This window comes from Anser cygnoides, chromosome 1 (assembly GCF_040182565.1).
Source record: "Anser cygnoides isolate HZ-2024a breed goose chromosome 1, Taihu_goose_T2T_genome, whole genome shotgun sequence".
In the NCBI taxonomy this organism is placed as follows: Eukaryota; Metazoa; Chordata; class Aves; order Anseriformes; family Anatidae; genus Anser; species Anser cygnoides.
The window spans coordinates 3220712-3246530 of NC_089873.1; the positions used below are offsets into that span (position 1 = coordinate 3220712).

At 45.6% G+C, this 25819-nt stretch overlaps 1 protein-coding gene across 3 annotated transcripts in view; it reads left to right on the forward strand.

Moving 5' to 3' along the window:
• PLXNA4 (plexin A4) overlaps positions 1-25819 on the forward strand; it is a 423946-nt gene that overhangs the window by 385717 nt on the left and 12410 nt on the right. For all 3 annotated transcript variants that reach the window (XM_067001227.1, XM_048062474.2, XM_013185453.3), the window contains 6 exons: positions 1588-1747; positions 8254-8357; positions 11252-11351; positions 13055-13245; positions 16650-16819; positions 20122-20334. In XM_067001227.1, the coding sequence (XP_066857328.1) occupies positions 1588-1747; positions 8254-8357; positions 11252-11351; positions 13055-13245; positions 16650-16819; positions 20122-20334 (938 nt within the window). The remainder of the gene's footprint in view (positions 1-1587; positions 1748-8253; positions 8358-11251; positions 11352-13054; positions 13246-16649; positions 16820-20121; positions 20335-25819) is intronic.

Here is a 25819-nt window from a genome sequence, read left to right on the forward strand (position 1 = left end):
CAGAACTGTAAATCTGTGCCACTGTCTTTATTATCTGAAATGATGCTTCTTCAATACTTCTGGAAGTGACATATAAATAATAGCATTATGATGTAATCAATATCTCATATTTTTATCTACCCTTTCATCCAGAAAGATCACAGAGCTCTTTGTAAGCAGTATCTTCACAAGTCCCTCTTAGTTGAGCATAACAGCACCAAAGGGAGCCTGGTGAGCCAATACATAATTATACTGATATGATTTCACCCGTTTCAAGCCACCTTCAGAGCCCACAGTAGGTTAAGAACCTATTGCATACTACGGGCAGGAATTTATGGTCAAGGTAGAATTTGTCTAGGTCACCAAAACTAACATGCCTGCACTTGTAAAAGTTGCACAGGAACGTTTAATAACCCTACATAGCCAGAAGCTCCACTGAATACTCCTTCCAAGTGCAAAGGTGTTAAGTTTATAAAAGTTTATAGACTTCACACTCCTGTAACTTGAAGAGAGCAGAACACTTGACATAGACAGACCCAAGTGTTAGTGGGCAAATTGCTATTAGACACTCTGTGTGTTTGTTTAAAGCATCCCTCTCTCGCTCCCCACCTCACATGTTTTGCATTTATTCTTGGACAGAGTCTTTAGAGAAAATGATATTCTCCTTCTGAGAAATCAAAGGCCTCTCTAGTTGGCTCAATTTTCTTGTTCTATATGTGAAAGCTATAAGACTTCTTGTTGTATATCTATTTTTAAGAATCCCTGCATTTCAAATTAACAACATTCTTCTGAGAAGTGTCTTGGGCTGTCCCATGACTGCTCGGAAGATGGGCCAACTTAAAGCTGAGAGATTGAAGATTACTTTTACCTAAATTGTCAACGGCAGGTGGCAATGCAAGGGTACTACTATAGAACTAGGTTGCCTTGCCAGATCTCTAGGGAGCAGGGAATGGGTCAGAGGCCAAGAAAAGCTCTGGAGAACCCTTTGGATACCAGGTCGGTTTCAGCCAGAGTCTGGGCTGATTGCATTTTGAATGGTTTCTATGAAAACAGTGTGTCAATGACAAATGTCTGGTATCACTTAGGTGAATGCCATTTTTACTGATCACACCAGAACCTGAAATGGTACTCTTGGGCTTTCGGTTATTAAATATAGCAAAGATGCCAAGGAGATGAGGCTCGAATCTGAGGGACTGCTCCCACAGGTATAGCAGTTTCACCTCACAGAGACAAATGGCATGAGATACACGTTCAGAAAACCCCTCAAATTACCCCCAGATCACTAGCTGTAGCATCTAGGAGCTCACAGCTCTTATCTGGGAGGTAGGTCCTGAGTTACCCTTAATCCACTGGGCACAGATAAGTGATAAGAAATGACCCCAGGGCAAGAGATTGAGAGCAGCAGAGAACTGGATGCATGAAAAAGACCTCTATGAAACCTCTGCTCTGTCAGAGGAGGGAATACTCTTGGTACACATTTTTCCCCTTAATCCATCCTATCCCTCTGGCTTGTAGGTTGCAGGGACCTGCCAGAAGGTTGCTGTGGAATTTGACCACAGGGTACCTGCGTTGCTGTGAAATTTATGGTGTCTCATGCCTCTTTCTCAGGTCCTGAGCTGCGTGAACCCTGACAACGTGAACAGCCCCGAGATCCCGGTGAAGATCCTGAACTGTGACACCATCACTCAGGTCAAGGAGAAGATCCTCGATGCCATCTTCAAGAATGTGCCCTGCTCCCACCGGCCCAAAGCTGCTGATATGGACCTGGGTATGTGAGTGAACAACAGGCCCTGAACGCCACAGGGCTGGGGGAAGGGAAAAAGGGGAGAGAGGAGAGGGAAGAGGGGAGAGGAGAGACAATCAAGCTCAAACAAGACTCTGTTTGCTGTGCCAAGTGCCACCTCTCCCAACTCAGAGTACCCCCTGGTACTTGGGCAGAGCATCAGCAATGGTGAGAGGGCAGAAGAAACTGAATAAATTGATGCGTACACTCCTGGCTTATGAAAGCTCTACTGCTCTGACCTTGAGGACTTAAAACGATCAGTAGCCACCCTGATTTTCTGCCCAGAATTTGGCTTGATCAAGGGTATGGAAAAGGCACGTCCTGCCCAAATCCTCTGGATGAAGAGCACCGAAAACACAGGGTGGTGTTGTCAGAAGTGTTCAGGCAGCTCAGATTTATTCCTGGCTCTTCTCTGATCAGTGAGGGCTTGGATTATGCATGTCTTCTTGCTGAGACAGTCACAGCCCAAACAGTATTAATTTCTCATCATGCGGGCACAGGAAAGAGGATGAAGCATCCTCCGTTCAGTGGGCTGCATCCATCTCACCCTTGACTGCTTCCCTCTCCTGCCAGCACCCCTCCACCAACAGCAGGGCTGGGAGCTGCTGCTGATGTTTCTTTTTTTGCAGAGGACAAGGAGATCAGCACTCATGTTTTAAGGAAAGATCAGTCCCTCTGTTTATGAATTCATGCTTTTTTTGCTCCTTCGTGAGATGCTCTGCTTGGGGGGTGGAAAGAGCTGCAGTAGCTTCACTTGCATTTCAAGCTCTGGGGCACACAGGAGCTGTACAGCCTAGCACAGGGATGCCTTTGGGGCTAAAATCAGTTTCTGCCCCAAATCTGGAGCAAGGATACTGGGGGAAGTGAGATATTTGAAGCTGAGCCCAGGGTCAGACCTGATACCACACCTGGAGGCTGGTATGAGAGGATGTAGAGCAGTCTGCTCAGGACATTGATGAGGAGCCTAGCACAGAGCTGTATTGTGTGAGGCTATCAGCCAGAATTTGTCCTTGGTGACCTTCAGTGGAAAGGACTTGAGTGGAAAATGATGGCGTCTATAAAACTCGGCAGAGTAGAGGAGGAACCAAAAGGAGGAGGAATGGACCGACGCCAAGAAACAATTCACAGCAATAACGGAGGCAGAAATGAGAGGTCAGGGATTAAAGTTAAGTGTGTTTATGTGTGTACATTTGTGTAGGGGAGGAGGGGATTCCTGACAGAAATTGCAGCAAGATTCCTGCTCATGAAAGGCAGTTAGAATAACAAAACAAGCTGCCAAAACCAGCAGTAATAAAGAACAGATCATATACATCATCAAAAAAAGGACCTGAGTTGATTTTGGAGCTGCTGTGAGTCAGCAGGGGAACACTGAGTGCAAGGGTGAGCACCAGGCCAGGTAGGGCAGGGAACGAGAGCACAGAAAATGGGGGGAATGGGGTTTACAACCAAATCCATTGACCCACGTGGTGCTGGATGGTGACCACAGAGCCCATTAGGTTTGGGTCTCAGGCTGGGTGGAGAGCGGTTTGTTCCACTGCGGGGATGAATACATACTCGGAGGCAGGAGTTTTCCCTGCATATTGCAAATACAAGGAATACTTTGGAATCCACAGTTTTATGGCAGCTCTGGCAGCTGAAAGGTACAGAACAGTGTGCGTGCAAGGTCTTAACTGGAGTCTGACAATTTTGCATCCAGAGCTTTGCAGCTGTAAGTTATTTTGACCTTCTGAAGACCAGTAAGTTCCAGAAAGTGTTTATGAGCGTTTACATCCCTACCAGAAGGACTGGACACAGACTTGTCCATACAGACAGGAGACTGCTCGATGAGCATCTGTTTAGCCTCTAGTACTGATGATGCAGTTGCTAAAATAAATAATAAAAATAAGGGGGAAAAGAAACTAATATCTTCTCATCTAGGAGAAGAGTCTTGCCAGCAACGATATAGTTGCAAGCTCCTTTAGCACAGCAGTTAATAAGGTGGGAGGAGCAGGGCTGGCAAGAGTGAAGCAGGGACAAGAGGACATGTACATCCAGGCACAGCTCCTGCCCAGCCTCCTCACAGGAAAAGTATTTGCTGGCACCTGGCATCCTCTGGGGACAGCAAAAGCAACAAGGGGGAAGCAGAAAGCAGCGGTGACAAAAGAAAGCAGCACAGAGCTCTCAGGATCAACCTGCCCCAGGCTGAATGCTCAGAATTGCAAAGGTGGCTGGATCAGCCCCGACAGCCCATGCTAAACAGTGGGTCGGAGCAGATGATTATCATCTGCCTTTGAAATCGATGGTTTCCTACACACCAGCACTGTTTTCTATTACCGTTGCAATTTTCCAGGCTTTCTGTCCGTACCAAGGCCAGATTGCTCACATGAAGAAAGCAAACAAGCTAATGAGTTATTTGGAGTTGTTAAATGCAGGGTAGCTGCAGGCAGAGTGACTTGTACGTGTCGCAAATGTCATAATGTTTTGCAGTTACCCAGACAACTCATGGAGGGGGTTGTCAGCTGAAAGCACTCATTTTGGACACCCCGAGGTTACATTTTAGTCCAAAACCCAAACCGCAGCCCTCAGAGTACAGGCTTCTTTCTACCATGGCTACTTCTGTTATTATTATTCTTTAAAGCCCTTGCTATCAATAAAATAGCCCATCTTTGGGAAAGCGTTAGGGTGTGAGGATCACAAAACAGAAATTTGGCTCCATGCTGAGGCATTCACTCTTCCTGGAGCCTTTTGGAAGGGACTGCTGAGGTAGTGGGGGCTGCTGGTTGAGTGCCTTGCACTCGGTAATGCTGGCTCAGACTCAGGCCAGGGCAAGCTTTCAGTGCCTCACCAGCAGTGCAGTACTGATGTGATGGGTTTAATCTCTAGGAGCCATTTAAACTGAGTCTAACTCTAGTGTATATACAGTAACGCACAGAACTTGCATATACAGGATGAAGTGTTTCACATATCTCTATATGTTCTGATATAAACCTTTTCTTTCCAACCATGATGGTCTTTTCTCCATGCTAGAAGCAGAGCTGAGTTTCTCCTCTTTTCTTAGAGGTCACCACTTACTGGTCATTTCCCCACTTCTGTTTCCCACCCAGCTGGTTTTATTCCAACCCATAACACTGAAACAAAAGGTTTTATTCTTCTATTTCTTACCCCAGTCTTTTGTGGAATTCATAGGGAAGTGATGAACTACTGCTAGGAATGGAGGACTAAAAGCAGCCCATGCGAGGTTCTTCAGACAAATCCTTCCTGAACACAAGTGATCGTGAACTAGGCATTGATCATGGGCAAGCTAGATGCATTTGTTCCACTTGCCATTGCTTGGCACAGCCACAAACCTTTTCATAGTCCTTCAAATGGGACTTCAGGTCTTTAGGAAAAGTGTGGGAAGCATTGTGCAGTTTGTAGAGATGACCAAAATGAATTACGTGCATTGAGACCCACAAGTGCCTGTAACAGGTAGGGTAACTGATGATGACCAGCTCGGAAGAAGACATCTGGAGTGAGCTGAGAGGTCTTCTATTCCTGGGTGTTTCAGTTGCCCCTGAACAATCTCTGCTGCTCTTTTCTCCCTTGTTCACTGGGCATCTTCAGGGTGACACGGATCAGAGAGAAGGCACAAGGGAGGTGGAGCATTTTCTGTAGGATCTGAGGTGCAGGAGGATGTCTCCCCATCTCCCATATCCCCACAGATTCATTCCCTAGCTAGGCATTGCTACAGCTCAGACAAAACCCTCTTCATTGGTGTCCCCTGGAATTTCGTTTTTTCCCAGTCAAGTTGAAGAGAATGGTTGTTTCTTAAGAAAAAAAAAAAAAAAAAGAAGAAGAAGAAGAAAGAAAAAAAAGTAATTCCTGCGTGCAATAAAGAGATACACTATCTGCTGAATGAAATATAAAGGCTTCACAGCAGCTGTCTCCTGAGTTTGCATTTACCGCTGCTCCTGATTGGAAGGCTTGATAAAGATAATGGGATTTTTTACCTCCCTCCCCCTCTCCGGAAGGTGGAAGTGTAACAAATTGGATTGGAGTGTGTCTTTCCTTTGTGCTGGCTCGCAGAGGAGTGCGCAGATCAGATGAGAGAGGGGACAGGGCGCTGCCAGTGAGGACAAAGCTAACACTTTTCACTCAGCTCTGTGAATATGGATGTCAGGGTCACCTTTCCCTCCTTCGTGCCCTCCCTTCCCACTTCTCTGCTCCCAGCCATCACATTTCCTTGCAGATCCTTGCGTGACCACCTCAGGTGGCACCTGTAGAGGAATTGTGAGACTGGGGAGAGCTGTGCGGTTAGGGAGAGCTGGGGGTCCACACCTGGGGTCCTTTCGGGGTCGTTGCTCAGATGCATGAGGAAGTGATTTGGTTTTGGTCGGTGCAAAGAGGCTGTGAAACTGAAGCCAGATGCTCCAAGCCCTCCCTGCAGGGAGCTTTGCCCCTTGTCTTTGCCCCTGTCTCAGGAGTGGATCTCGTGCAAACTAAGCCCGGCCCTTCCTCTTCCTCACGTGGCCCGTTTCCTTGTGAAGGCCAAGGGGAAGGACTTGGCAGCCCCCTGTGTCTGTGCACAGTGGGACAGAAGACATAGAAGATATAGAAGACATAGAAGACACCTTCCTGTGGCTCCCACAACGTCCCCAGCTGCCCTGGAGCAGTGGGGTTCAGCCCTCAAGCACAGAGAAAAAGCACAGAGTGAGGAAAGTTGTGCCCACCTTCCAGATCAGAACCAACGCAACTGAGAATTGGTGAATTCCTCCCAAAACACTATGTGAGTGTGTGTCCCTCCCCAAAGACAAGTCAGAAAAGAAGACTACAGAAATATGCAGGGACCCGATGGAGAGAGGTCAAAGGGACACCATGGAGACCGTGAGGAAGGCACATAGAGGACATACTGTGACAACACAAGTGGCTTTGGCACCCTGCAGAGCTTTGTAAAAGCACCATTTCCCAGCCCAGCTCGGACTTCAGCATTTTGTGCTCTTCCAAACAACATCTGGGACCAGTTAGCTTCTGGGGATCCTGTCCAGGGGGCAACGGACAGAGAGTATCGCCCTCAGACATCACAAGGATAATATCGGCGAGGTCCTAAGGAGCTGGAGTAAATGAAGGGCAGTTTAGGATCAGTGCTTAGCCAACATAACCTTTGCTTACTCTCAGAGTATCTCCTGCCAAAGTAACATCCAGCAATAAACACAGCAGCTGACCTCTCCCTGCTAATTTAAATGAATAATAAAGGCAAGGGCGTCTTTCCCAATGCATTTTAATTATGTGATAAGAAAACTGCTGAAACCAGAAGAAATTTGCAATGGTCCTTGCATTTTTATATTAGGAGAAATAAGCAGGGGTGGCAGGTGATGTCTCCATATCCAAGAGTTCATTTTAATTAACTCCAGCAGTTGAATAGACTTTCTGCTTGGGCTCTTGCTAAACTGTGTGTGGCTGGGTCACGGTGACTGAGACATAACCACCAAAAAGGAAGCTTTGGATGGTTCAGGTGGGCTGTGCTGAAGCCACAGCCATGGCTGGTGTCACCAAGTGATGTTACATTTCTCTCCTTTGGGTCCCAATTCCAAAGCTAAGGGCTTCCTGCTCTCCATCACTTCTGGACTTGAATGGCAAGAAGTATTTTGTGAGCCCCGATGGAGACAATCTGGTCCCAGTAAAGGGTCTGGTGCTGCACTGACCAAGACACTTCTCTGCCCAGGGGAGCCCTGTCTATGGTGAGATCTTGGAGTTAGACATATCTCACATATCCGAAAAGTCTATGTCCATGCTGCTTAATGAAAGAGGGCTGGTGACTAATTTCTGTCCCTGAGGCAAGTGACATTCATTTGCTCATGTCACTTGTTGTGGCTAACATATGCAAGGGCAGGTGGGCCTTGGAAGCAGCCACACTGGAGAAAAAACTGAGCCAGGGAGTGAGCTATGAGTTAAGCACTGAATAATCAGGGAGCCAAAGCACCAGGACTTGCTTTGTTTGGCTCTGCCATTGGAACAACGGCTCTCTGGTCACTGATTTATTTATCTGTATGATCTTCACCACTGTGTGCTGCTGTGCAGTGGCCTCGGACCCCTCACCTCTGTAGGCAACTGCTCTGCGTTCTGATCTCTGCATGGTTCAGTGTCACTCTTTAAAGGGGTGGCTGTTCATGTGCAAAAGTGGCTTTGTGATAGCAATATTATTTTATCAAGGGTAAAGAAACTGGTCTGAATAACCGAGGAGTTGACTCTGAACTTTGCCACAAAGCTATGATTTTTGTGTACTTCCTGAACCGTCTATCTTAACCTTTCATAATTCTTCTGTCCCTTCTCTCCCTCCTTCGTGGGCTCTGGGTATTTATGCATTTATATGTTGTGTGTGGTTGGAGGCATCAGTCGGAGCACGATGGCAATGACTGATATGGCGCTACATGGATGCAGCCTGCAAGTGTGACACCATGGGCTGTGAGCACAGGGCTTACAAGGCTCTGAGAGGCTCTGCAGGGCAGCATTCAATGTCTCCGTTCTCCTTGCAGAGTGGCGGCAGGCAAGCGGGGCAAGGATGATCCTGCAGGATGAGGACATCACAACCAAGATAGAGAACGACTGGAAAAGACTCAACACGCTGGCACACTATCAGGTAACTGCAGGAGAGGATGGGTAACGGGTAGGTCAGTCAGGAAAGTGAAAAGGAGAAGGGTAAAATGTTATTCTCCAAGATGCAGAGGTAGACAGTAGTTAAGTGGGCAATAACCGAGCAGAGCCCCTATAACTGAGCACATCCATCCTGTAGGAACCATTGTGCACATCACTGGAGATGAAGATAAGGGAAGAAATAAGTCTGTCTCTCTCCAAGGAGGGACAGCCCTGGTGAGCAAAGGATGTGAAGAGAAGCGTTAGTCAGGAGGACAGCATGAGTTAACGTTTCTCATGTTGACAGACAGAAAACAAGCACTTCCCTCCTCCTTTTTTTCCACTGCATCAAAGGCCTTGTAATGCTAGCAGAGTTCAGAAGGATGGACAAGACAAAAAGGAGGAGAGGGAGGCTTATTGTCTGGAATAAGGAGGAGGAAAGCAGCGTGACTAGAGGCAGCAGTGCGATGGAGGTGACGCTGGCCTAGGAACTTTTGGTTTTAATCTCTGTGTGACTTGCCTTGGGGCAAGGCTTCTCTTCATCTGTGCATTACACTGAGATCCATAAGAGAGGGCTAAAGATGTCCGAAAATATCTTACACAAGTGGTAGATTTAATGAAAAAAAATGGAGTTTAGGTCAAAAGCTCCCCCGGTTCTTTCCTCCTTTGACCAAAAGAAAAACCAACAACAACAACAAAAATTGCATTTAATCCGATGTTGACAATCTGTCATTTCCTCAATCACACCTCAGCAATCTGTGTTTTATATCAAGATTTATTTTTTTTTTTCATTTAAGAACTGACCTGAGGAAGCAGCAGGCAATAATTTGAAAAGGAAACAAAACTTTTCACTTCAGGTTGACTGAGAATTGCTGGTTGACTCCCCAAGACTTTTCAAGGGGAACAGGGCAGTGTTTCTATTTTATTTCACCAGCAAACCAAGTATAATTTTCTTTCCTTTCTGTGCTTTTTCCAGTTGTTTGCTCCAGGCAATGAGCTCCCAGGTCTATGGATGAGCGGGGGCAGAACAGGTCCTCAGCTGCTGCGGTGCTGAGCTCCGCATTGGTTAGCTTGGCTGTCCTGAGGGCAGACAGAGCATTCTGGGACACTCACTGATATTCTTGCTGCCTCAGTTTCCCCATCTGGAGTGTGGGGCTAAAACTACAAAAAGCCTGTAATTGCCTTCCACGATTGCTGAGGGGCTATTTAATTAGCCTCCGCAGTGCTTTGAAGATCAAAAACTCCATGCAAGTGCTAATTATTATTATTACACAGACAAGAGTTAGAAGTTGTTAGCAGTATTTTTTTCACCCATCTCCTTTTTTATGATGTCTTATTTATCACAGATATTCCTGATATGGCTCCTCTGTGCCCCTGGCTTGCTAACATTTCTGATATGGGACCCACGTGAATCACCTATCTGTAGAAATGGAAAGTCTGGCTCATATCAGAAAGCTCTGTTTTCTGTTGAAATGCTATCCCGTGACATCCTAGAGCATGGCCCCTCCAGCCCTACTATTTTCCCCCAGCTGAGACCCTCTAAAACAACAAAAAGAAAGAAGTCATGGTGATCAGATCTGCCCAGCAGTGCGTTTGTCATGTGCATGGAAAGGTTGGCAGGGTCAGTCAAAGCAGAAAATGTAGATATCTCAATCTGACCCAAGTACCTAGATGTACCTGCAATCAAGTTAGAAAGAACAAAAAAGTTCACATTATTTTTCCCATCCATACGGGACACACTGTCCTTGATGTTTGAAGTAGCTCAGATGATTTTTTTCCTTATAAATACTTATTTTTCTCTGCCTAAGGTGACTAGCAGAGCTGTGGTTGTCAGAAGGTAAAGGAGATGAGCCTTGGTGTTAATTTCTATTCTCCAGCCTCAGAAAGTCCTCTAGGGCACTGTGCAGTCAAACCTCCATAGAGGCTGTGCCATCATTGATAATGTTGTCTCTTTTAGGAAAGCTCATTTTGAATAATGTTACCGCAAAAATCCAAATTCCTAAGATACTAAATAAGATGTAATCTCCTCTGGTCCCTTACACCATTGTTAATTTGACTTAAATTTATACATAACATAGAAGCCTCCCTTCACACTCACCTCTCCCTTCATTATCAAATATGCTTCTCTGGAAATCTCGGTAGCACCTCAGTAAGGCCGATACTTGTACTCACGTCAGACCATATAAGAGTGGCTGATCTGGACAAATTTCCTTCACTTGGAAGCTGAAATAGTATAAAAACAGCTTGTGAGATTTGCGGACCGAGAGAGCTGATCCTTAAACTCTGATAGCTCTTGGTCTAAAATGTTTACCCAACTCACAATCCCAACCTAGATTCTCCAGGCTCCCCCTGCTCATGAGAATTGGATCTCTAATTTCTGTTTCAGTGTCATAGTCCTGCCTTTTCATCAGCTTAGCTCCCAGGTAAGTGGATGGTTGTCCACTGTGAAAAATGACCCTGTAGTATCTCTAACCTTTCCTGAAGTAATACTGTGGTCACAAGCTACCTTAATCAGGTGTTTTATTCTACTCATGCTCCTGTCCTGCACGAAAGCCTCCTCATGAAGAGACTATGGTCAGTTTTAGAGGTCAAAACAAAACTCACGTTGTCATCCCTGGGCTTTAGCTCAGGATCCGAGTGGGTCATTCTGCTTTGTCGTCAGTTGTCCCAGTGCCCAAGTCCAAGCTTCTAGTTATGCAACAACAGATTCCCCCCCCCTTTTTTTTGTTTGTTAATAAACCCACTGAAGAAAACATTTAAAGCTTTGCTACAAAATTTCTATCTTGCTTACAGTGACACAGGTTTACAGTTCAGTCTCTGCTGCTTGAATTCCAGCTGTCCTTGGCATGCTCCTCAGCCAGTTCTCAGAAGCTTATTGACGGGGCCCATTTTTCTCTGTAGGTACCAGATGGATCTGTGGTAGCTTTAGTCTCCAAGCAAGTCACTGCCTACAATGCAGTCAACAACTCCACGGTGTCCCGGACCTCAGCCAGCAAGTATGGTAAGAGCCTGTGTGCTGATAAGGTTCAAGAGAGCACTGAAGGAGAGATCCCAAACACCAAGGTGGTTACAAGACAAGCACCAGAAAAGAGAACAATAGGCAGATGACTAGTTGGTAGGATTGCTTGATGGACGGCAGGAGGAGAGGATTTAGCCGTTTAAAACTTTGGCATCTGGTCCAAGATGTCGATCTAAGTGGCTGGATTGCCCTTGGAAGTACCTCTCCTTCCCTATTAGCAAAAGAAGGAGACTAAATAATTAACATTTTTGATCAATGTGGAAGAGCTCAGTCATTCTAGTGGGCAAAGCCCTTGAAGAATGGTCTGTTGTGGCACAGGGGAGAGGCCTCCGGAACAAAAAGCAACCTACAGAGGGCATTGCTTGTCTACTGCTATAGCTTAGTGTGGGTATTGTGTGTCCCACACAGTTATGTTATTATCCCAAGGGAATTTGCATCTGGAAACATAAGAAAAATCTCTTACTGATGCCTTTTATCAGTGTATCTCAAAGCAGTACACTGTTTTTCCCACTTTACTCATGTCATGAGACAGTTGTAAGCAAACCCAGGACACTATGATGGTGTGGGACAGCAAAGAAAAATGTCTTTAATATGCAACCAGAGTGCTGCAAAACCACCCTTTATCCTGGATACAGCTATCATATCAGTTCATTGGTGTTTTTTGTTATGTATGAAAGCATCTCTGATCCTTCGTAGTCACTTTAGATTGAAGGACAGTATGGTTACTCAATGTCCAAGGAGCCCCCTTTCTCTTTCTGCAAGGGCGTAAGCAATCCACCAGATCTTATTAATATTCATCCTCTTTGCCATGTTGTTGCAATTACTGAAAGACACAGTGACCTTTGAAAAGGAAGACTTAAGGGGGGTTAATTTCTGCTGGATTTCCTTAATTCTTTTGCCATTTGATTTTTCAGGAGGAGGGTGTGAGGAAGAATGCAGGGGGAGGAGAAGATGTAGTGGGTCAGAAGTGATTGTTAATTGCAATTAAGAAAACAGCATCCAGAGAGAAAAAAAGGATATTCCAACTAATAATTAATATGTAGAGATTGGTAATGCATTAATGAGGCTGATGCAGATCTTGATACAGAAAGGTGCAACACTCTTCTGTTAATTATGGTTGGAAAAGACTCAATCTGGAGCCTTGCTGGAAGGTCAGAGGGAGGGGAATGCCTCATGCCATCACTCAGAGGCAAAGGGAAACAGAATCCAGAGGATGATGGAGTCCTTGCAGAGGAAATATGTGTGGGCCCACCTGGGTTTCTAGTTTACTTCCTATCAAAACAAGATTTTGGAGCAGATACTGAAGAGGATAGTGGGGTAGGAGTTATTGGGTTGCTTTGATGCCATAGGAGGAATGGGAGGCAGTTCCTCCTGAGTTTGGATATGGGGAGACAGGCAAGAGGTCACATCAGTTACATCAGTATGACTACGTAAAATGACCTGTTCTCTGGCCATAGGGCCGAGAAGCTTGGTCTGGTATGGCTAACACCCCTACAGGTAAAACAAATTGAACCAACCCATACTGGTTACCACAAGTAGATGGTACTGTCCCCAGAACAGTCCTGGGCAGTGCCTGACACTAACAGTGCTAGTCCCTGATGAAGAACTTCTATCAAGGGATGTGTCATTAGCATGTTTCCTTGGTGAAACCCATTAACCTGAGACACATGCATCTCTCTTTGCAGAAAACATGATCCGTTACACGGGCAGCCCGGACAGCCTCCGTTCCCGCACACCCATGATCACCCCTGACCTTGAGAGTGGAGTCAAGATGTGGCACTTGGTGAAGAACCATGAGCATGGTGACCAAAAAGAGGGTGATCGGGGCAGCAAGATGGTTTCTGAGATCTACCTGACAAGGCTACTTGCCACCAAGGTATACGGTTGGGATGGGGAAGAGGGTGAGGAATGGGATTTTAGAGGCTGCAGTGGGACTTCCTGCAGACAAGATATGAGAGGTCTGCTCAGAGGGTGCTAAAGGGGATATAAAGAGAGAAGATCAGAAGGAAAATAGAGCAAGAGGAGTGCAAAGAATTTAGAGAGCAAAGTCAGGAAAGGGACATGAGAAGGCCAAATGGTAGAAAGAGAGAAATGATAACTTCAAGGGTACTGCTTCCGGTATGTCTCGGATGAGGAGGATCAAGAGGTGGGGATGTCATGAGCAAAGGGAGTGATCAGTGAAAAATAAACAATAAATGCGTGAACAAACAGTGACAGTAACAGAAGCTAAGGGCTCAAAGGGAACTGGGATTTGGAGAGCAATGAGGAGTGGCCATGGCCATGAGTCTGGTGGAGAGCGTGAACGCAGGGGTAGGTATGTGCTGGTGTTGTCGATGATGGCTTGTAGTTTGGATCAAAACTGAGCAAATGAAGAATCAGGGCGTGAACGTGGTCACATCCTATCTGTTCAATCCACACTCCCCTAAACGCTAAAAACCAGCCTCCTATGTGTGTGCCTGCCACAGCCTGCACAAATTCTCCCAGGACGCAGCGTGTTAGTGCTCAGCATAACTAAGGATGCTGCACTGTGGCGAGGGCACTTGTACAAGTGGAGATCACTGAAGGGGAGAGGCTTATAACTTACTGCAGTGGACTTTGGGTCTGTGGCAGCCACAGAAAGTGGTTTTCTTGCCACTGTCTGCACAGCAACAGCTCACTGTCAGTCAGCACCATTCCGTCCCTTCCCTAGGAGAGGAGTGGCTGGCTCTCATTGCAGTTGCCTTGCTCCCAGGCTTTTCAACTTCTTTCATCTCTTATCAAGACTGTTCTCCACCTATCTCTTCTCTAAAGGCTCTACAAAAATGTGGGCAAAAGCAGTCGTGTGATTTTACAACTATTTGCTCTTCCCCCCTGTGGATCCATCATTGGTGGTGCTTTCCTTGGAGAAGCCTGCATTAATGAGGAGGCTGCAATGTTCTTCTTTTGTACCCCAGCAGGGACCAGGGCAGGTGGGGAGGCAGGCACTATAATCAAACAGGGTCCCTTTACAATCCTGCCATCCTCCTGCAGTGCAGAGCATCCCCATGCCTGAATCTCTGACACATGAGTTATCTGGATGCACCTCAGAAGTCGAAACTGCAGCTGTGGCTCAGGTGTGGCTAATCACAACATAATCTCACCCCATTCTGAGCAGGGTTAAACCAAGCAGCAATCAAACAGCCTGATCTTCCTCCTTTCTCTGAAGTTTTGACTATTACCATTTCCTGTCAGGGTGTCAACAGGCACAAACACAATTACATTTGTTCATTCAAATCTGAGTTTGCCCATCAGACAGCTCTCCGTTACGTGCTTAAGTCCTACCATAAGTTTTAGTTGCTCATTTGTTCCTCAGCCTATGGTGTCTGACTCTCCCCACAGCCTCACTCTGTCTCTCTGCGTTGCAATGAGATTCAGACATAAAGTGGCTTTGCCTTTAGCCTTGGAACACTCTCATCTCCGTGGCATTAAGATGCTTTTATGGATCACACAATGTAAAAAGAAAATGATGCTCCCCCGGGCCAGGGCCCCAGCTGGTGTAAAAGAGCAACCATTGGACCAGTGCTGATCTACACTGTCTGGGGATATGTCCCTTACCCCACCACTGAATTGCTTTTGCTTTCTGTTTCAGATCACAAGCTCAACACTTTTTTCAAGCTCAACACTTTTTTTTCCTTTTTTTTTTTTTTTTTCCTGAAGACAGCAGGAAAGCAGCTGCAAAACTTGCACAGCAAGAGAGAGCAAAAAGGCTGGGGGTTTATTGTTTCCCCTCTTGGGCTGAGCAATATTCTTTCCTCATCATGACCATTTTAGGGGGGAGGAAAGAGGAGAGAGACCAATTGCTAGTAATAGAATCCCAGGGAATACTTAGTTAAACTGACAATGATTTTTATTCTGTTAAATCCCTGACCTCTGAGACCTGGAGTCTCTTGCCTAAAAGCCTCAGAGGTTTTCTTTGTATTTGTGTGGGTGAGCATGTAGAGAACTAATTCCCTCCAGAAACTGAACCTGAGGGCAAGTTCTTCCATGTCAGACCAACAAGATTTCTCCTCAGGGGCCCTTTCTGAGTCAGACATACTGCAGGGATTATTCACCCTGTAGGAGTTCACACAAGCAAAAGGCACCTCTGTTTGTTTCCCAAAGAATGAATCAAGTGGTGAATCAGCAAGAGACACCAGCTTTCTAATTAAGTATTTGTTAGCGCTATGTAAACTTGTGTCGCTCTGGTGGAACCTGGTGCTTCATTTCTAGTAAGGAGGAATTTCTTTCTTGGGTCTGCAGAGAAAGGGAAGGCTTTTATTTTTCAGCTGAGGAAAATCTGTGTATCAGGAAATGTTTATTGGAGGTTTGATTGATTTTTGGTTATTTTAGCAGCCATATGGTTTGTTCACATGTAAGTGCCTGTGCAGCTCTGGTGACAGGGTAAGGCTTTACAGGTAATCACAGCTCCTCAGCAACCCCCTTGTCCAGGCCTGGTCACCCTCTGCTATTCCAGCTCTTCACGTCCTCACTGAAGGTCAACTGTCCTCATCATCTGGCCAGGGTGGTTCTTCTGGATCTGGAATTCTCCTCCCAGAGGAGCCTAAGGACACCGCTCCAATCTCTGCAGTGGGCATTAGGTCTGCAGAGCAGTACTTGACCTGTTCAAATATTGCTCCTAGGGCTTGTCTTGGTCCCATGAAGATGGGTAGTAAAAAACAAGGAGGCCTACTGGAATTAAGATGAAATTCTTGTTATTTATTATGCTACTTACACATACAGGACAGCCACCTTCTCCAGTCACTGTTGTCCTATTTTTCCCAATGACACTTTCTGTTCTCCTCTACATTCATCTGACTTCTATTCTTAGCTTAAGAACAGGCCCTGGATGAAAACCAGCATAGAAAATGGCTATTTTTTGGCTGCACCAAAGCAGTTGAGTATAGGATGCAGGGGAGAGAAATTTCAGTGGGAACAGACGAGCACCATCCCATCACCATATACCTGAGATGGGGAGAGGTATCCCACTACATCTCAGCCTCCCTCCCTGAGTGCTAGTAACAGAGAGGACAGGTAATATCTTGACCTACCCCATTCAGCTGTTAAACATGAGTAATGGATATTATGAAGATGCAGATGTCTGCTTAAAGACATCTGGGTTGAAATTTCAACTCATGTCACATTTAAAAGCTGTTAAGTGGCTCCTGCTTTTCAATATATTTCCTGAGCCTGTTTTACAGATATACTCTATTTTCAGTGGGATACCATAATTCGTCATCCTCTTCCTACTTAGCATCTCACATTCTTCTCTCCTTCTCCCAACAGGGCACTCTCCAGAAATTTGTAGACGACCTCTTTGAGACCATCTTCAGCACTGCTCACCGTGGCAGTGCGCTTCCCCTGGCTATCAAATACATGTTCGACTTCCTGGATGAGCAGGCTGACAAGCACAACATCCATGACCCCCACGTGCGGCATACCTGGAAGAGCAACTGGTGAGTGGGACAGACCAGTGCAGCCTGGTACCAAATCCTGGACTGGAAGGGGAAGAGATGGACGTATGATTTGGGATCTAGATTTGGGATCCAAGAAGGCCAAGGGCATCCTGGCTTGTATCAGGAATAGTGTAGCCAGCAGGACGAGGGAGGTGATTCTCCCCTTGTACTCAGCTCTGGTGAGGCCGCACCTTGAGTGCTGTGTTCAGTTTTGGCCCCTCACTACAAGAAGGACATCGAGGCCCTGGAGCGTGTCCGGAGAAGGGCAACAAAGCTGGTGAAGGGCCTGGAATACAAGTCCTATGGGGAGTGGCTGAGGGAACTGGGATTGTTTAGTCTGGAGAAGAGGAGGCTCAGGGGAGACCTTATTGCTCTCTACAACTACCTGAAAGGAAGGTGTGGGGAGCTGGGGATCGGCCTCTTCTCACAGATAACTAGTGATAGGGCCAGAGGGAATGGCCTCAAGTGGCACTAGGGGAGGTTCAGGTTGGAAATAAGGAGACATTTCTTCTCAGAAAGAGCAGTCAGGCACTGGGATGGGTTGCCCAGGGAGGTGGTGGAGTCACCGTCCCTGGGGGTGTTCAAGGAAAGGTTGGACCTGGTACTTAGGGACACGGTTTAGTGGGTGACACTGGTGGTAGGGTGATGGTTGGACCAGATGATCTTGGAGGTTTTTTCCATCCTTAATGATTCTAGGATTCTAGATGCTAGGGAAACTGAGGAAGCTGGCATGGGGTTCATCATGGCAGGTTCAATCATCCCAGGCTGATGGAGGAGTCAGATGTACCCAGAATCTATAGGGTGCTATCAAGGATGGAGTACTTTGGCTATAGATCCCAGTATTGCATGGAGATGCTAATATTTCTGAGGGACCTCGTGAGGATATAGGAGGAAAAATTGTCAAGTATTTAATTGCTGCAGCGTGCAGGCCCATAGGGAATCTCTGGGGATTCATGGGAGAGGATTCAGCATTGCTGTCTTCATCTGCAAAGGGAATTTGAACTCCCACTGTAGTCAGTGGGGGCCTGGAGCTCCTTTTGGTTGCCCAGAGAGGCGTCTAGAGCCATTTTTTTATACGATGTTTTAAGGTGTACCACAGGGAATGTGCACACCCACAGGAGACTTGTGCCCTCCTGGGCTGGCAGCTGGGGGCCAGAAGAGATACCTTAGAGAGTCTTAAAAGGTATTAAGTACTTAAAGGGCCTGAAGTTGTATGCGAATCCCCTTCTGAGTGAGTGACAAAGGCTGACATCAACCCCCTGCTCTAGCTGCCAGGCAGTGGTCCCTCTTTGTACACGTAATGGGACAGCAGGGAAAAGCCAGGATTGGTGAAGAGAAAAGATCTTTGCAGCACCTCTCTGCTGAGTCTCCCTGTTGGAAAGAGACCCCTGGGGAATCGCTCCCTCCCCTTTCCCTGTGCAAATACAGGGACTATAAAAGGAACAGCAGAGGAGAGCCATGGGGCTCCCAGCTCATGCATTTTTTCCTTTTACCAGCCATGCTGATGGCAGATCGTCACAGTGCAGTGACATAAAAAAAGAAACCCCATGCACCAAAGAGGCTTTCAACTAATGAAACATTAGCATATTATTAACATTATCTGCGGCACTAATCTAAGGCTGATTGCAGCCACTCAGACTAAATGAGCAAGAGGTTTACTTAAGGGGGGAGGGACAAAGGCAGAGTCTGTATGTGTTGCAGGGGGGGATCAGGGGCAGTATGAAGAAATCTTTTCAATCAGATTAAATTAACTCCAAGTCACATCATGGGCTTCATTATTGCCAGCTAGGGATATCGTCCCCCAAGCCCCTCCCCACAGCTCTGCATACATGCAGCCTGTGCTTGTGCTCGCTGTGGCTGTCCTTACCATCCAAACAACTACAGAAGTTGTTCTTCACTCATCCACCTCTTCCCCCAGCAGATGAACCTCCACTCCCAACCTAAAAAGCTTCCTTCCCAGTCCTCACATCAGGTCTCATTGCCAGCATCTCCCACTCCTGAACTTCTGCCCCTTCCCTAAAGGATGTTGTTTGGCTGATAAGAATATCTGTGTGAGGCTTTACTTACTTTTGGTCCATGATTTTGCTGGCTGAGGGTAACACAATTTGTTTAGAAAAATATGGTACCGTCTCTTAGTGAGGACATGCTAAAATGCCTGCTGTGACCTGAAAGGCACCAGACGTAGGTATGGATTGTTTATGGTGCTGTACACACGTAAGGGTAATGAGAAAATTGGATAAACTGAGGAATTTAGCCTAAACATAAGGTGATTTTTTTTTTTTTTAAAACTGAAGAATAACCTTCTTGGGAAGGTACGGACACTGATGGTAGGATTAACAGTCTGCCTGGCAGGAAAACAGAGAGACAACTGGACTCTGGTATCCGTGACACATCTCAGCTCCTAGGCCACAGTCATATGAATGTCTTTGCCCTGACACAAAAGAAAAAAAGAAAAGGCTTGAGGCAAAGGCTGGATGTAGATACTTCAGGACATCTCACACAAATGAACAGCTCTTTTGAGTATAAGGGGTGGGGAGGGAGGAAGGCTTTTGAATTGCAATTGGAATAGCATTTCCACAGACAAATTTTCATTTCAAAGTTTGCAACACTTGTTCCCCATTCCTATTTTTTTCTCCTTGAGGCAACAGGGTTTTCTCTGTCACATGGAGTCTGCTTCGTGCAGAATGTGCTAGGATCATACAGGGGCTTGGGCTTGAGCTGTGCAGCATGACAATACATGGCATGCACAGCACAAAATACCTGCCATTAACACTCCCAGGCTCAGCCTGACAGCCTGACAGTTGTACCTACCTTTTCTTGCCCTGGATTTACTATGAGGCCAAAAGCCAAGTGTACCAATGCCTAGTGTTTACCATAAGTTGAATGCAATGTCTATCTATTAGCTAACAGTAGGTTACATTTGAACCCTACCATAGAGAAGTTAGGAGGTATTTTCATCATCTCAATTCTACTTTCATTAATATAATTTCTACTTTCATTAATATAATCTCATTAATTTATGTGCAACTCCAGTAAAATGACATTGACATTAGGAGTGACAAAATCTGGTCTGCAAGGCTTACAGAGACAAAGCTAATTCCTGAGGTGACTCCACCACCATCTCAAGAGCCCTGCAGGGGAGGAATTTATTGGAAATAAATGACAAAATTGAAACTTATTCCAGAATCCCTCTCTCCATGCCTGGATGTTTGATTCCTATCCACCAGTCAACATCGTAATACCATAAGACAAAGCTTTTGAACCATGCAATTACTGACTCACCTCTTCCACCCCTCTTGCAGCTTGCCATTACGGTTCTGGGTGAACATGATCAAGAACCCCCAATTTGTCTTCGACATCCACAAGAACAGCATCACAGACGCCTGCCTCTCTGTAGTGGCTCAGACGTTCATGGACTCCTGTTCAACCTCAGAACACCGTCTGGGCAAAGACTCCCCCTCCAACAAGCTTCTCTATGCCAAGGATATCCCCAGCTACAAGAACTGGGTGGAAAGGTGAGTTTTAGCTCTAGAAACAGGAATGGAATAAGCAAGTGGTAAAATGAGGCCCTGCTTCATGGATGGAGGTAAGTGGTATCCTTAATATTGCTTTTGGTAGCTGCTTCTGGGCTTTTTCTCTTTGATTATTGCCCAAGCAGAAAGCTCTCTGATAGACATTTATTCCCACGTGCCTTACAACAGAGGTAGAAATTTAATTAGAGGTGTGAACTGAAGGTGTTTGTCATCATTTGATGCCATCATCTCTTGAGGAGAAACTGTTGAAAGAGAGAGAGGTGGAGGAAGGAAGGGGAGGTGACTATGCCTGAGCCCTGTGAGCTACATGGGCTTCTCAGCCATCCCACACAGACCAGAAGAAGTGGTTAATTTCTCCCAGCATTGTTGTGAGTTCCCACACTGCCTGCATCCCATGCATCACACAATTATCGTCCCTTACTTTGAGTTCAGTAGCTTTCCATGGCAGCTGTTCTGTGCTTTGGATGAGATGCCATAGGGTTCACAGGCTGATGACTGAACCTCTGCAGGTACTTTCTGAAAGGTCAGAGGTCTTTCTAAACATTTTATCCACATCTGCAAGAACCTGTAGAAACTACTGCACAGAAGGGCAGGGTCTGACAGATCTACTCTACGGGAAATACAACTAAGGCAAGTATTCCTGCAATACACAGGGGCTTCATTTTCCCTAAGATTTTCCACAGGATAAACTATAGCACATCTTGTACTCCACTCAACAGGATGTTGTCTGCTGGAGCAAGCCTTGTAGAAGTTGATCTGTGCTTTGTTTTCCAACATGCCACATTTGCCTGGTATTATGGACAGGTTTGGGAACTGCACAGCTGGAGAGTGATTGCTGCTCTGTAAATACAATAATGGGTTTATCTTACAGATCATTTCTGCACAACGGCATCCAGTTTTCAGCAATGATTTGTCTGGATGACTTCATAGGCACTGTCTGAAATTGATACCACATCATGCAGGTGATATAAGACCTCTGCTGCTGTAGGCATACTGTGCTGTAAACCAGCCTATTTCCTTTGGTGGAGAAGGTTTTCTCTCATTCTGTGAAAGCAGAGCACAGCTGATCAAAGAGCTTTGTACCCTAGTCAGCATGAGGTGAAATTTTTACAATAATGCTCCCATTGGTCTCTGATTTGTCCGGACAATTATTTTTAGATGTGGTTAAACACGTCTGCAAATGTCGTTTCTAGGCAACCTGTAAGGCTCTTATGAGCTACCTTGCTTAATTATGACCTACTTCTGGTACTGTGTCCAAGTTTCTTAGTATGTATTGAGGTTGATTGCTGGATTGACCTGGATAGGGGGAAAGAAATGTTTGAAATTTATTTAGAAACCATAAATTTGCACTAACAGTGACCCAATGGCATCATACTACAGAGACTATTTAGCAACCTGTGAAGTGTTTCTGGTTGGTGGGTAGTTTCTTACATATGTCCCTGATTTTATACCTTTGGAGATGGCACATTTGAGTGATGAACTGAGGTACATGGGTGAAGAACAGGGTATTTCCTCATGCAAAGCCTTTTTTTTTTCTGGATAAACAGAAAGTGGCAGGGTTTTCTGTTTGTTTGTTTTGTGTGTGTTTGTTTGTTTTAAATTTATTTTTCCAGTATTGATTTCACTTTAAAATTTTTTGGAGCTCAATCTGTTTGCCCAGTGATCTTCAGCCATACGTATTGCATTTCCCTGGAAATTTTCCTGAACAACAAACGAGGTACATAACACCTCCTGCTGCTAGTAAAGAACACTGGATTTGTGGGCCCAGCATGTGCTGAGTTATTATCTGTACTGATGTCTGAAAGTTTGAACTGAAGCCCAAGGGGAGATGGCGGGGTTTAGAATATGGTTAGAACTTCTGCCCTATTAATACTTTCATGTGTCAATGCCACTGACTCAAGGCACCTGGATGCTGTTGCAGATCAAAGAAAAACTTATTAAAGATGAACAGAATATAATTTCAATTCTACTCTGAGTTAATGAGTTCCTTTTCTCCATTCTGCAACTGTACTTTGAGGGAGTTATTCCAACTCCAATGGCTTCCAGTACTGGTTTGACTTATTTCTGTAGTCAACGTCAGCTGGAGACAGCATCATTCAAGACCACTAGACTTCTTCAAAGACTGAATCATAAGATAAAAAGATTTTCTGTTGGAGAGTTTAAGAAGTGGTTGAGTAAATCAGAAGAACCTGAAATCAAATGATCTCCTTTGATGAAGAAGAATCTGTAAGAGGGCAATTAGTCAGTGGTGGTTTGTAACCCTACTTGAAGGCACTCCAGAGTAAAAGCCAACTCCTCTCTTTTAACGTGCTTGTTGAGATAGTACCTGAGCTGGGCTGCTCCAAGCAGTCCTTTTGTAACTATTGGTTTCTCAGTGTGGAGTGTGCCTTTAGGACTCACAAAACTCAATGTTGGGGATTATCTTGACATAAGAAGTAGCAGAGAAAGAAGCAGGCATGGGTGACAGTACGTACCTCCAATTCAAGAAAAAATAGATTTCCAACTTTTCAGAATGAAACTGTGAAACTCTCCAGCTCTTCAGAGTTGGAAAGGGCATAGATGCAGTTTCTGGCCTCACCAATGGTCTTTCTTTACACAGTAGTTAATAGGAGTTTGATTTTTTTTAATTGAATTTTATTTTTTGTCTGTTTTTTTTTTTAAAAAATGCTGTTGGGACCAGAGCTGGACTCTGCCTGCTGAAGCAAACCCATTGAGACATCCTGACTTTTGCAAAAACCAAGTTCAACATTCAAATACACAGTCAGGGCTCTTTCACTGTGAAAACACATGACTAAAAAGTACCTGCACACAGCCACAACTTGGGATTCCTGCGGCAGAAGATGAGGCCTGACAGAGGCAGAAGAATTAACCCAGGAATGGGAACAGGCTATTTGGCTTTTGTTGAAGCCACGAAGAGTCAGTTTGTGGTCCTAAAACAAGGTGGCAGCTTTTCAAATATCGTAATCTGGTCTACTGAAAGAAGAGGAAAAGAATGGGAATGATAGACCAGATTCTCATTTGACTTCTGTTAGTGAAACTCTATAGGCTTTGCTGAATTTACATTAGAGCAGCTTCAGATCTGCATCTTTTCAAGTTTACTTCAAATGTCCCCTTTGAGCCTAGAAATCTGGAGAACTTGGGAGCATTTGATGCAATCCTCAAGCAATACAAAGGGGAGCCGGTTCTAATTGGGGCTCTCTCATTAGCATTCGGCACCACACTGAAAAGATGACAAAGGGCTGTGGCTGACCTTTCATTTCTCTCCATGTTGCCAGGCTTATGATAACACTTGTTTGAACTTCATTAACACCGTTTAATTGCCTGCATCACAACCAATACAATGTTTCTCTACCGAAGCCTGGCATGGAGGCAGGAATGTGGGAGACTGAACAGGGGCAGAGGACAAAAAGCAGAAGCCAAAGAGAGTTTCCATTGCACAGGTGTGCCCAAAATACCTGCAGTGCTGCTAGGAGAGGAGCTAATGCTTTTTTCTCATCCCTGTGGGTACTCGGACATGCTCTGGCTGCTTAATGTGCCTTAAAAATAGCCCCTTAAAGAAAAGCTGGAAGTCAGAGGAGACATAGCAAATATTATTAAGACTTTGAGAATCTTCCAGTCAAGAATGTTCAAAATAGGCTTGATAGGTTTGACAGGTTTCAGACTAAAGGACATTTAAAGCGACTTCATCCCTGGAGTTCAGAATTATAACATCTGCAGTTTATTGTTAACCTGAGCACAAATACTACCTACCCTAGCTACTGCAGCCCAGAGCCTGGGTTTGTGATGCCTTCTCCTTCCTTTCCTTTAAGCAACCATGGTTTGCATGGTGTTAACCATTTGACGTCAAGGTCTTCAGCTTGTTAGAAAATTGTGAGAGTGTGTCTGGACGACACAAAACGGATAGTCCGTCTCCATTCGGCATCTAAAACCTACATCTCTTGTCAGCCTGTGGTATCAGGGCTCTGCAGTCAATAGATGGTGTCCTCCAATACAGTGGTTGTGCTTTCTGTTGGCCATTTTACAGCTACTTTTAAAGACAAAGACAAAATGTACTGGTTTAGTACAATAAAGGCTATACACTGCGCACATCCCAACATTGTAAGTTAGTGAGGTTTTTAGCAGGTACATTGGGGTGACCTTTTAACTCCAAGGGCTTTAGAAGAGAGCATCAAATGACAGGTGGAAATCCTGGCTGTACTTTCAAAAATGCACTTTTCTTCATCTCCTTTCCCTGAGAGAAAGAGGGCTCAAGATACAGCATGCCAAGGGTCAAGGGGAGAGGGTGTTGTCAGTAGAGATAATAAAACGCGGTGCTGGAAGAGGTCTCGAGAGGTCAACGTGCCCGGCTCCTGCCTCAGGGCCGGATCAGCTCTGTCTCAAGCCTTCCTGACAGATGTTTTCTTAAAGTCCTCCCACAACTGAGCCTCTGCTTTCCTCGGGCAATCCATTGCTGTGCTCCCCTTTCCTTCCCATCTGAATGTTTTCCCTGATGGTCAGCCAGAAATCTCCCTGGCTTTAGTTAACGCCTGTGGATCTCATTGCATCCCCAGGGCCATGGGGTGCAGCTTGTTCCCTGCCTCTCTGCAGCAGCTTTTGTTGTGCCTGAAGGCTGTTCACCTGTCTTCCCCTACATTTTGTCTCGAAAATACCCCTGATATTTTCTTACTGCAGTAACACGCTGCTCTCACACAGTGCAGTTTTCAGCAGCAAGGATGAAAACATGTCTGTGCTCAGAGGGTACAATCTCAGACCCTTGCAGCCTCTGCACTGAGACGATGATGGACAGTTTCTTCTCACAGAAAAACTACCTGTGCACCAATTCATTCTTCAGCCATTGACTCAGTGCAGCCCACCCATCCGCTGCCGTTTATTCTGAGACAAAAAAACTGCAGGAAAAGCCATGCACATGCAAAAGTAAAATCCTTTTGCCTAGCTGTCATGCTGTTCGTGCCAAAGTCCAATTAGTGTCCAGCAGCTTGGCCTCGAACCTTTCTGTGAAATGGGATCGATCTGGAGTAACGCAGTCCTGTGGCTCCTGTAGCTGAATCAGCACAAACATGGAAGGCGCAGCTCAGATGCCTCCCAGCAAACTTCAACTGCCTTGCCCTGCCAACAGAGGAACCAACAACGTGTCCTTGCACTGCTTCACTTCATCTCATGAAAGAGCTGGCCGCTAGGATGTTCCCAAGCTTCCCTTCAGCCCTTTCCTGCTGTAGCAGTCCCCTGCATCCCTTCCATACCTTTCTTCCTCCTTCAGTGGTCCGGATACAGCCGGCTATTGCATAACACTAATTATGTTATTGCTGTAATTGCGTCTGCCGTCTGCAGCACATGGATTCGTTACAAGCTTTTCATATGCTAAAAAGATTATTAATGAGTGCAGTCCCAACCCAGGACGGCACAACAACAGCCATGACAAAAAGATCTTTTGGAAGGCAATTAGCTCCATGCTAAGCTGCCTAAACCA